The 12732-nt window shown below is 41.1% G+C and overlaps 1 protein-coding gene across 1 annotated transcript; it reads left to right on the forward strand.

The window, feature by feature from the left end:
- Nucleotides 1-1814: 1814 nt before the first annotated feature.
- Nucleotides 1815-7892, forward strand: LOC308316847 (fibronectin type III domain-containing protein 7-like; the record flags this gene model as incomplete). Its single annotated transcript, XM_080765635.1, has 9 exons — nt 1815-1836; nt 3154-3309; nt 3862-4119; nt 4255-4482; nt 5264-5371; nt 5744-5899; nt 6451-6708; nt 6836-7041; nt 7875-7892. 9 exons carry the CDS (start codon nt 1815-1817, stop codon nt 7890-7892), a joined length of 1410 nt encoding a protein of 469 aa, XP_080621761.1.
- Between the last annotated feature and the right edge of the window lie 4840 nt (nt 7893-12732).

The following is a 12732-nucleotide window of genomic DNA, read 5'->3' on the forward strand; positions in this document are numbered from 1 at the left end:
CGCACGCACACACACATACTTCTTGTAAATCTGTGATGTCTAAAAAGATGATTCTGATTAACTTTCTTACTCTTTTTCTTTCTCTTCCCAGCCCCGTGTGCTCCATATAATGTTACTGCCAGTCTGGTGTGTCCCAACTCAACCCATGTGACCTCACTGACCTGGGTAGGAAGCCCCAGTGCCACAGCTTACAATGTGACAGCGGAGGGCGTGGATGGACAAATACATGACTGCAACACCAATAGTACCAGCTGTCAGATACCCAACATGCACTGTGGCCAGAACTTCACCATCACAGTGACACCATATGTTGACTCATGTGCTGGGAATCCCAGCATTCCTTATCACTTCAGTGCAGGTAAAAAGATGGAACAAGACTTAATTACTCTAAAGGCTATGTACTAATTCTAACAACTTCCAAAACAGAACATTTTGAATGGTCTAATTGCAATTTGCATGAAATACATGAAAGACAATAGTCTTTCTTTTTCACAATTTCTATCCTCCATCTCTCCAGGTCCCTGCCCCCCCGGTAATGTCTCTGTTTCTGCATCATGTGGGGCAAGCACAGTGTCCTGGTCCCCTCTACCAGGAGCAGATATGCACATAGCAACAGCAACAGCACATGATGGACACGAACACACCTGTAACGCAAGCGTTGTAAACTCCTGCTCTTTCACTGATCTACACTGTGGTGAAAACTACTCTGTCAGTCTTGTAGCTGTTGGCAGAGGTTGTCCCAGTGAACCGAGTCCAGCTGTGGAACTGAAAACAGGTGAGATGATGGTCACTAATCCTTTTCTTGACTTGTTGTGTCATAAACTTAAATTGATTAAGTGTCTTAAAATCTAGATTAAGATCAATGCATGAATTGAGTGAAGGGAGGAAGGAATGAACATGTTTGCCACCCCAAAATGTATAATTATTAAGAAATATGAATACAAAGAAAACACTTTGCCCATTAATATAGTCTTTTCCCCCATTTCTTCTATGCTAATCAGAGATTCAAATCATGTTGTGACAAAATTATCAAATGTTTGTCATTGGTTTCCTTTTCTCCTCAATAACAACACTCCCCTCGCACCTATTTCTCTTCCCAGCCCCCTGTGCCCCAGTGAGTGTTAGTGCCAGTCTGGTGTGTCCCAACTCAGCCAATGTGACCTGGGTAGAAAGCTCCAGTGCCACATCTTACAATGTGACAGCAGTGGGTCAGGATGGACACATATATGACTGCTCCACCAACAGTACCAGCTGTCAGATACCCAACATGCACTGTGGCCAGAACTATACCATCACAGTGACACCATCTGCTGATTCATGTGCTGGGAATCCCAGCATTCCTTATCAGTTCATTGCAGGTAAAGTGCGGAAATTCTAAAAACAATGTACTATTAGACTAATTAAACACTTAAGAACATCATCAAGAAGATCGTGGTTTATATTACAAGAGTTGGTCATTTATACTGACAAACTTGATTCCCACAGTATGCCTAATGGATAATTAACATCTTACACTTAGTGTAATTGTGTAATCAAATGACTTTTTGTGTACTATTCTGCGGACCACAGAACTACCACAACTCTATGAATACATAGTTGAAGTTGAGATCAGCACTGTTGATGTTGAAGTGTTAAAGCAACTGAAGGACATCGTGGACAACACTAGTTTTCCTATAAGAGTCAGTGACTCAATAAACATCACAGAAGTCAATATAACCATCATAGGTAAGAATATTCTATTAAACTTTGCAATTCATTTAGAAGTTAAAGGAAATTAAAATGGTGCCCTTTGGGAAATACCATACATGCGAACGATGCTAGTCGGGAACAATGCAAGTTGGAAAACATGCCCCCCCCCCCCCCCCCCAGTTATGCAATACCTGTTGTATATACAATAGAGTTGTTCCTGTCTGTCTGTGTCCCTTTTATTATTATTAAGTTGTATGTTGATTGAAATGTCAGTCTCAAGTACTGTTCCTAAATATTCTATGTGAAGCATTGCATATCGAATCTGAGAACAGGTGAGAAGATGTTCACCAAAGGCGCCATAATTCAGATTTTATGTGTTATAGGTCATAGATATGGAATGCACAATTGAGTAAAGGGAGGAAGGAAGAAATACGTTGCTCCATTTCTCTTTATTAATTTTGAGATTCAAATCATGGTTATTTACATTTTGCTTCATTATATCTTGAAGCCCAGTTAGGTTTTTTTCTTCTTAGCTCATCACATTATTGCTTTAATCAAAAGCATGCTTAACTTTGGAATTGTCTTCTCTTTGTAGTGCCATGTGTTCCTACCAACATCTCTGTAGCTCCTGAATGTATCAGCAACAGTGCTGTTGTGTCCTGGTCTGGCCACAAAGGAGCAGTACAGTACTATGTTTCTGCCTCAAGTAGTCGAGACAATACCACCTGCCTGTCCTCTGAACTCCATTGTACTCTTACAAGCATCATGTGTGGCACCACCTACACTGTAGACGTTAAGGCTATCAATGGCAACTGCTCCAGTGACCCGAGTCTGGCCTTGACATTCAGCTCAGGTATGAGATGGAGAACATTGCACGCAAACGAATGCACGCACGCACGCACGCACACATACTTCTTGTAAATCTGTGATGTCTAAAAAGATGATTCTGATTAACTTTCTTACTCTTTTTCTTTCTCTTCCCAGCCCCGTGTGCTCCATATAATGTTACTGCCAGTCTGGTGTGTCCCAACTCAGCCAATGTGACCTGGGTAGAAAGCTCCAGTGCCACATCTTACAATGTGACAGCAGTGGGTCAGGATGGACACATATATGACTGCTCCACCAACAGTACCAGCTGTCAGATACCCAACATGCACTGTGGCCAGAACTATACCATCACAGTGACACCATCTGCTGATTCATGTGCTGGGAATCCCAGCATTCCTTATCAGTTCATTGCAGGTAAAGTGCGGAAATTATACTTAATTTCTAAAAACAATGTACTATTAGACTAATTAAACACTTAAGAACATCATCAAGAAGATTGTGGTTTATATTACAAGAGTTGGTCATTTATACTGACAAACTTGATTCCCACAGTATGCCTAATGGATAATTAACATCTTACACTTAGTGTAATTGTGTAATCAAATGACTTTTTGTGTACTATTCTGCGGACCACAGAACTACCACAACTCTATGAATACATAGTTGAAGTTGAGATCAGCACTGTTGATGTTGAAGTGTTAAAGCAACTGAAGGACATCGTGGACAACACTAGTCTTCCTATAAGAGTCAGTGACTCAATAAACATCACAGAAGTCAATATAACCATCATAGGTAAGAATATTCTATTAAACTTTGCAATTCATTTAGAAGTTAAAGGAAATTAAAATGGTGCCCTTTGGGAAATACCATACATGCGAACAATGCTAGTCGGGAACAATGAAAGTTGGAAAACATGCCCCCCCCCCCAGTTATGCAATACCTGTTGTATATACAATAGAGTTGTTCCTGTCTGTCTGTGTCCCTTTTATTATTATTAAGTTGTATGTTGATTGAAATTTCAGTCTCAAGTACTGTTCCTAAATATTCTATGTGAAGCATTGCATATCGAATCTGAGAACAGGTGAGAAGATGTTCACCAAAGGCGCCGTAATTCAGGTTTGATGTGTTATAGGTCATAGATATGGAATGCACAATTGAGTAAAGGGAGGAAGGAAGAAATACGTTGCTCCATTTCTCTTTATTAATTTTGAGATTCAAATCATGGTTATTTACATTTTGCTTCATTATATCTTGAAGCCCAGTTAGGTTTTTTTCTTCTTAGCTCATCACATTATTGCTTTAATCAAAAGCATGCTTAACTTTGGAATTGTCTTCTCTTTGTAGTGCCATGTGTTCCTACCAACATCTCTGTAGCTCCTGAATGTATCAGCAACAGTGCTGTTGTGTCCTGGTCTGGCCACAAAGGAGCAGTACAGTACTATGTTTCTGCCTCAAGTAGTCGAGACAATGCCACCTGCCTGTCCTCTGAACTCCATTGTACTCTTACAAGCATCATGTGTGGCACCACCTACACTGTAGACGTTAAGGCTATCAATGGCAACTGCTCCAGTGACCCGAGTCTGGCCTTGACATTCAGCTCAGGTATGAGATGGAGAACATTCCACGCACACGAATGCACGCACGCACGCACACACACACACATACTTCTTGTAAATCTGTGATGTCTAAAAAGATGATTCTGATTAACTTTCTTACTCTTTTTCTTTCTCTTCCCAGCCCCGTGTGCTCCATATAATGTTACTGCCAGTCTGGTGTGTCCCAACTCAACCCATGTGACCTCACTGACCTGGGTAGGAAGCCCCAGTGCCACAGCTTACAATGTGACAGCGGAGGGCGTGGATGGACAAATACATGACTGCAACACCAATAGTACCAGCTGTCAGATACCCAACATGCACTGTGGCCAGAACTTCACCATCACAGTGACACCATATGTTGACTCATGTGCTGGGAATCCCAGCATTCCTTATCACTTCAGTGCAGGTAAAAAGATGGAACAAGACTTAATTACTCTAAAGGCTATGTACTAATTCTAACAACATCCAAAACAGAACATTTTGAATGGTCTAATTGCAATTTGCATGAAATACATGAAAGACAATAGTCTTTCTTTCTCACAATTTCTATCCTCCATCTCTCCAGGTCCCTGCCCCCCCGGTAATGTCTCTGTTTCTGCATCATGTGGGGCAAGCACAGTGTCCTGGTCCCCTCTACCAGGAGCAGATATGCACATAGCAACAGCAACAGCACATGATGGACACGAACACACCTGTAACGCAAGCGTTGTAAACTCCTGCTCTTTCACTGATCTACACTGTGGTGAAAACTACTCTGTCAGTCTTGTAGCTGTTGGCAGAGGTTGTCCCAGTGAACCGAGTCCAGCTGTGGAACTGAAAACAGGTGAGATGATGGTCACTAATCCTTTTCTTGACTTGTTGTGTCATAAACTTAAATTGATTAAGTGTCTTAAAATCTAGATTAAGATCAATGCATGAATTGAGTGAAGGGAGGAAGGATTGAACATGTTTGCCACCCCAAAATGTATAATTATTAAGAAATATGAATACAAAGAAAACACTTTGCCCATTAATATAGTCTTTTCCCCCATTTCTTCTATGCTAATCAGAGATTCAAATCATGTTGTGACAAAATTATCAAATGTTTGTCATTGGTTTCCTTTTCTCCTCAATAACAACACTCCCCTCGCACCTATTTCTCTTCCCAGCCCCCTGTGCCCCAGTGAGTGTTAGTGCCAGTCTGGTGTGTCCCAACTCAGCCAATGTGACCTGGGTAGAAAGCTCCAGTGCCACATCTTACAATGTGACAGCAGTGGGTCAGGATGGACACATATATGACTGCTCCACCAACAGTACCAGCTGTCAGATACCCAACATGCACTGTGGCCAGAACTATACCATCACAGTGACACCATCTGCTGATTCATGTGCTGGGAATCCCAGCATTCCTTATCAGTTCATTGCAGGTAAAGTGCGGAAATTATACTTAATTTCTAAAAACAATGTACTATTAGACTAATTAAACACTTAAGAACATCATCAAGAAGATCGTGGTTTATATTACAAGAGTTGGTCATTTATACTGACAAACTTGATTCCCACAGTATGCCTAATGGATAATTAACATCTTACACTTAGTGTAATTGTGTAATCAAATGACTTTTTGTGTACTATTCTGCGGACCACAGAACTACCACAACTCTATGAATACATAGTTGAAGTTGAGATCAGCACTGTTGATGTTGAAGTGTTAAAGCAACTGAAGGACATCGTGGACAACACTAGTCTTCCTATAAGAGTCAGTGACTCAATAAACATCACAGAAGTCAATATAACCATCATAGGTAAGAATATTCTATTAAACTTTGCAATTCATTTAGAAGTTAAAGGAAATTAAAATGGTGCCCTTTGGGAAATACCATACATGCGAACGATGCTAGTCGGGAACAATGCAAGTTGGAAAACATGCCCCCCCCCCAGTTATGCAATACCTGTTGTATATACAATAGAGTTGTTCCTGTCTGTCTGTGTCCCTTTTATTATTATTAAGTTGTATGTTGATTGAAATGTCAGTCTCAAGTACTGTTCCTAAATATTCTATGTGAAGCATTGCATATCGAATCTGAAAACAGGTGAGAAGATGTTCACCAAAGGCGCCGTAATTCAGGTTTGATGTGTTATAGGTCATAGATATGGAATGCACAATTGAGTAAAGGGAGGAAGGAAGAAATATGTTGCTCCATTTCTCTTTATTAATTTTGAGATTCAAATCATGGTTATTTACATTTTGCTTCATTATATCTTGAAGCCCAGTTAGGTTTTTTTCTTCTTAGCTCATCACATTATTGCTTTAATCAAAAGCATGCTTAACTTTGCAATTGTCTTCTCTTTGTAGTGCCATGTGTTCCTACCAACATCTCTGTAGCTCCTGAATGTATCAGCAACAGTGCTGTTGTGTCCTGGTCTGGCCACAAAGGAGCAGTACAGTACTATGTTTCTGCCTCAAGTAGTCGAGACAATGCCACCTGCCTGTCCTCTGAACTCCATTGTACTCTTACAAGCATCATGTGTGGCACCACCTACACTGTAGACGTTAAGGCTATCAATGGCAACTGCTCCAGTGACCCGAGTCTGGCCTTGACATTCAGCTCAGGTATGAGATGGAGAACATTCCACGCACACGAATGCACGCACGCACACACACATACTTCTTGTAAATCTGTGATGTCTAAAAAGATGATTCTGATTAACTTTCTTACTCTTTTTCTTTCTCTTCCCAGCCCCGTGTGCTCCATATAATGTTACTGCCAGTCTGGTGTGTCCCAACTCAACCCATGTGACCTCACTGACCTGGGTAGGAAGCCCCAGTGCCACAGCTTACAATGTGACAGCGGAGGGCGTGGATGGACAAATACATGACTGCAACACCAATAGTACCAGCTGTCAGATACCCAACATGCACTGTGGCCAGAACTTCACCATTACAGTGACACCATATGTTGACTCATGTGCTGGGAATCCCAGCATTCCTTATCACTTCAGTGCAGGTAAAAAGATGGAACAAGACTTAATTACTCTAAAGGCTATGTACTAATTCTAACAACATCCAAAACAGAACATTTTGAATGGTCTAATTGCAATTTGCATGAAATACATGAAAGACAATAATCTTTCTTTCTCACTATTTCTTCCCTCCATCTCTCCAGGTCCCTGCCCCCCCGGTAATGTCTCTGTTTCTGCATCATGTGGGGCAAGCACAGTGTCCTGGTCCCCTCTACCAGGAGTAGATATGCACATAGCAACAGCAACAGCACATGATGGACACGAACACACCTGTAACGCAAGCGTTGTAAACTCCTGCTCTTTCACTGATCTACACTGTGGTGAAAACTACTCTGTCAGTCTTGTAGCTGTTGGCAGAGGTTGTCCCAGTGAACCGAGTCCAGCTGTGGAACTGAAAACAGGTGAGATAATGGTCACTAATCCTTTTCTTGACTTGTTGTGTCATAAACTTAAATTGATTAAGTGTCTTAAAATCTAGATTAAGATCAATGCATGAATTGAGTGAAGGGAGGAAGGATTGAACATGTTTGCCACCCCCAAATTTAAAATTATTTAAGAAATATGAATACAAAGAAAACACTTTTTTCCATTAATATAGTCTTTTCCCCCATTTCTTCTATGCGAATCAGAGATTCAAATCATGTTGTGACAAAATTGTCAAATGTTTGTCATTGGTTTCCTTAAGTTCATATTTTCTTAATGTGAAGATTTTCTCCTCAATAACAACACTCCCCTCGCACCTATTTCTCTTCCCAGCCCCGTGTGCCACAGTGAGTGTTAGTGCCAGTCTGGTGTGTCCCAACTCAGCCAATGTGACCTGGGTAGAAAGCTCCAGTGCCACATCTTACAATGTGACAGCAGTGGGTCAGGATGGACACATATATGACTGCTCCACCAACAGTACCAGCTGTCAGATACCCAACATGCACTGTGGCCAGAACTATACCATCACAGTGACACCATATGCTGACTCATGTGCTGGGAATCCCAGCATTCCTCTTCACTTCAGTGCAGGTACACAGAGAAAACAATATGTACTAACTATAAAGGTGCAATTTTGGGAAATTGAAAGTGTGGTTGCATTGACAAGAGTCGCGAGGAATCCACTGGGAACTGAATTCTGTCTTACCATTATATATTTAATATATAATATAATATAATATATTGCGATATCATGTGAAGCATGACAACAGTGACAACAGTCACAGTGTGTGAAACATGAAAAACAATCTCGGACCGAGAACAATAGTGTGTTGCCTATAGCAACCACACTAATATGACTAAAGACTATGGACTAATATGAACAATCTACAACAGACTAATTTGATAGTCTAATTAAGATGCTCAGCATACGTTTTGTACTTTTGTTTGATCAATTGAAGCACAAATGAAAGAGAATAATCGTTCTTTCTCTCCACTTCTTCCCTCCATCTCTCCAGGTCCCTGCGCCCCCAGTAATGTTTCTGTTTCTGCATCATGTGGGGCTAGCACAGTGTCCTGGTCCCCTGTTTCAGGAGCAGACGCGTACATAGCAACAGCAACAGGACATGATGGACACAACCACACCTGCAACTCAAGCACTGCAAACACCTGCTCTTTCACTGATCTACACTGTGGTGGAAACTACTCTGTCAGTGTTGTAGCTGTTGACAGAGGTTGTCACAGTGAACCAAGTTCAGCTGTGGAACTGAAAACAGGTGAGATGATGGTCACTAACGACTGTGTAATGCTGACCGGAGCATTTACACGTTCTTCAGTACGATATAATTTAAATGTTGGTATCAGGATGTCTGACTTAATTACTAAATGCATTACTTAATTACTCATTTAATTCCCGTGAATACATCAAATATATTTACCTCTTTCTCTTCCCTAGTACCATGTGCCCCAGTGAATGTTAGTGCCAGTCTGGCGTGTCCCAACACAGCCCATGTGACCTGGGCAGGAAGCTCCAGTGCCACATCTTACAATGTGACGGCAGTGGGTCATGATGGACACATACATGACTGCTCCACCAACAGTACCAGCTGTCACATACCCAACATGCACTGTGGCCAGAACGTTACCATCACAGTGACACCATATGCTGACTCATGTGCTGGGAATCCCAGCATTCCTTATCACTTCAGTGCAGGTAAAAAGATGGAACAAGACTTAATTACTCTAAAGGCTATGTACTAATTCTAACAACATCCAAAACAGAACATTTTGAATGGTCTAATTGCAATTTGCATGAAATACATGAAAGACAATAATCTTTCTTTCACAATTTCTTCCCTCCATCTCTCCAGGTCCCTGCCCCCCCGGTAATTTCTCTGTTTCTGCATCATGTGGGGCTAGCACAGTGTCCTGGTCCCCTCTACCAGGAGCAGATATGCACATAGCAACAGCAACAGCACATGATGGACACGAACACACCTGTAACGCAAGCGTTGTAAACTCCTGCTCTTTCACTGATCTACACTGTGGTGAAAACTACTCTGTCAGTCTTGTAGCTGTTGGCAGAGGTTGTCCCAGTGAACCAAGTCCAGCTGTTGAACTGAAAACAGGTGAGATGATGGTCACTAATCCTTTTCTTGACTTGTTGTGTCATAAACTTAAATTGATTAAGTGTCTTAAAATCTAGATTAAGATCAATGCATGAATTGAGTGAAGGGAGGAAGGAATGAACATGTTTGCCACCCCCAAATTTAAAATTATTTAAGAAATATGAATACAAAGAAAACACTTTTTTCCATTAATATAGTCTTTTCCCCCATTTCTTCTATGCGAATCAGAGATTCAAATCATGTTGTGACAAAATTGTCAAATGTTTGTCATTGGTTTCCTTAAGTTCATATTTTCTTAATGTGAAGATTTTCTCCTCAATAACAACACTCCCCTCGCACCTATTTCTCTTCCCAGCCCCGTGTGCCACAGTGAGTGTTAGTGCCAGTCTGGTGTGTCCCAACTCAGCCAATGTGACCTGGGTAGAAAGCTCCAGTGCCACATCTTACAATGTGACAGCAGTGGGTCAGGATGGACACATATATGACTGCTCCACCAACAGTACCAGCTGTCAGATACCCAACATGCACTGTGGCCAGAACTATACCATCACAGTGACACCATATGCTGACTCATGTGCTGGGAATCCCAGCATTCCTCTTCACTTCAGTGCAGGTACACAGAGAAAACAATATGTACTAACTATAAAGGTGCAATTTTGGGAAATTGAAAGTCTGGTTGCATTGACAAGAGTCGCGAGGAATCCACTGGGAACTGAATTCTGTCTTACCATTATATATTTATTATATAATATAATATAATATATTGCGATATCATGTGAAGCATGACAACAGTGACAACAGTCACAGTGTGTGAAACATGAAAAACAATCTCGGACCGAGAACAATAGTGTGTTGCCTATAGCAACCACACTAATATGACTAAAGACTATGGACTAATATGAACAATCTACAACAGACTAATTTGATAGTCTAATTAAGATGCTCAGCATACGTTTTGTACTTTTGTTTGATCAATTGAAGCACAAATGAAAGAGAATAATCGTTCTTTCTCTCCACTTCTTCCCTCCATCTCTCCAGGTCCCTGCGCCCCCAGTAATGTTTCTGTTTCTGCATCATGTGGGGCTAGCACAGTGTCCTGGTCCCCTGTTTCAGGAGCAGACGCGTACATAGCAACAGGACATGATGGACACAACCACACCTGCAACTCAAGCACTGCAAACACCTGCTCTTTCACTGATCTACACTGTGGTGGAAACTACTCTGTCAGTGTTGTAGCTGTTGACAGAGGTTGTCACAGTGAACCAAGTTCAGCTGTGGAACTGAAAACAGGTGAGATGATGGTCACTAACGACTGTGTAATGCTGACCGGAGCATTTACACGTTCTTCAGTACGATATAATTTAAATGTTGGTATCAGGATGTCTGACTTAATTACTAAATGCATTACTTAATTACTCATTTAATTCCCGTGAATACATCAAATATATTTACCTCTTTCTCTTCCTAGTACCATGTGCCCCAGTGAGTGTTAGTGCCAGTCTGGTGTGTCCCAACTCAGCCAATGTGACCTGGGTAGAAAGCTCCAGTGCCACATCTTACAATGTGACAGCAGTGGGTCAGGATGGACACATATATGACTGCTCCACCAACAGTACCAGCTGTCAGATACCCAACATGCACTGTGGCCAGAACTATACCATCACAGTGACACCATCTGCTGATTCATGTGCTGGGAATCCCAGCATTCCTTATCAGTTCATTGCAGGTAAAGTGCGGAAATTATACTTAATTTCTAAAAACAATGTACTATTAGACTAATTAAACACTTAAGAACATCATCAAGAAGATCGTGGTTTATATTACAAGAGTTGGTCATTTATACTGACAAACTTGATTCCCACAGTATGCCTAATGGATAATTAACATCTTACACTTAGTGTAATTGTGTAATCAAATGACTTTTTGTGTACTATTCTGCGGACCACAGAACTACCACAACTCTATGAATACATAGTTGAAGTTGAGATCAGCACTGTTGATGTTGAAGTGTTAAAGCAACTGAAGGACATCGTGGACAACACTAGTCTTCCTATAAGAGTCAGTAACTCAATAAACATCACAGAAGTCAATATAACCATCATAGGTAAGAATATTCTATTAAACTTTGCAATTCATTTAGAAGTGAAAGGAAATTAAAATGGTGCCCTTTGGGAAATACCATACATGCGAACGATGCTAGTCGGGAACAATGAAAGTTGGAAAACATGCCCCCCCCAGTTATGCAATACCCGTTGTATATACAATAGAGTTGTTCCTGTCTGTCTGTCTGTGTCCCTTTTATTATTATTAAGTTGTATGTTGATTGAAATGTCAGTCTCAAGTACTGTTCCTAAATATTCTATGTGAAGCATTGCATATCGAATCTGAGAACAGGTGAGAAGATGTTCACCAAAGGCGCCATAAGTCAGATTTTATGTGTTATAGGTCATAGATATGGAATGCGCAATTGAGTAAAGGGAGGAAGGAAGAAATACGTTGCTCCATTTCTCTTTATTAATTTTGAGATTCAAATCATGGTTATTTACATTTTGCTTCATTATATCTTGAAGCCCAGTTAGGTTTTTTTCTTCTTAGCTCATCACATTATTGCTTTAATCAAAAGCATGCTTAACTTTGGAATTGTCTTCTCTTTGTAGTGCCATGTGTTCCTACCAACATCTCTGTAGCTCCTGAATGTATCAGCAACAGTGCTGTTGTGTCCTGGTCTGGCCACAAAGGAGCAGTACAGTACTATGTTTCTGCCTCAAGTAGTCGAGACAATGCCACCTGCCTGTCCTCTGAACTCCATTGTAATCTTACAAGCATCATGTGTGGCACCACCTACACTGTAGACGTTAAGGCTATCAATGGCAACTGCTCCAGTGACCCGAGTCTGGCCTTGACATTCAGCTCAGGTATGAGATGGAGAACATTGCACGCACACGAATGCACGCATGCACGCACGCACGCACGCACACATACTTCTTGTAAATCTGTGATGTCTAAAAAGATGATTCTGATTAACTTTCTTACTCTTTTTCTTTCTCTTCCCAGCCCCGTGTGCT

The sequence above is a fragment of the Protomyctophum bolini genome (assembly GCF_963924005.1).
Source record: "Protomyctophum bolini genome assembly, chromosome: 6".
Lineage (NCBI taxonomy): Eukaryota > Metazoa > Chordata > Actinopteri > Myctophiformes > Myctophidae > Protomyctophum > Protomyctophum bolini.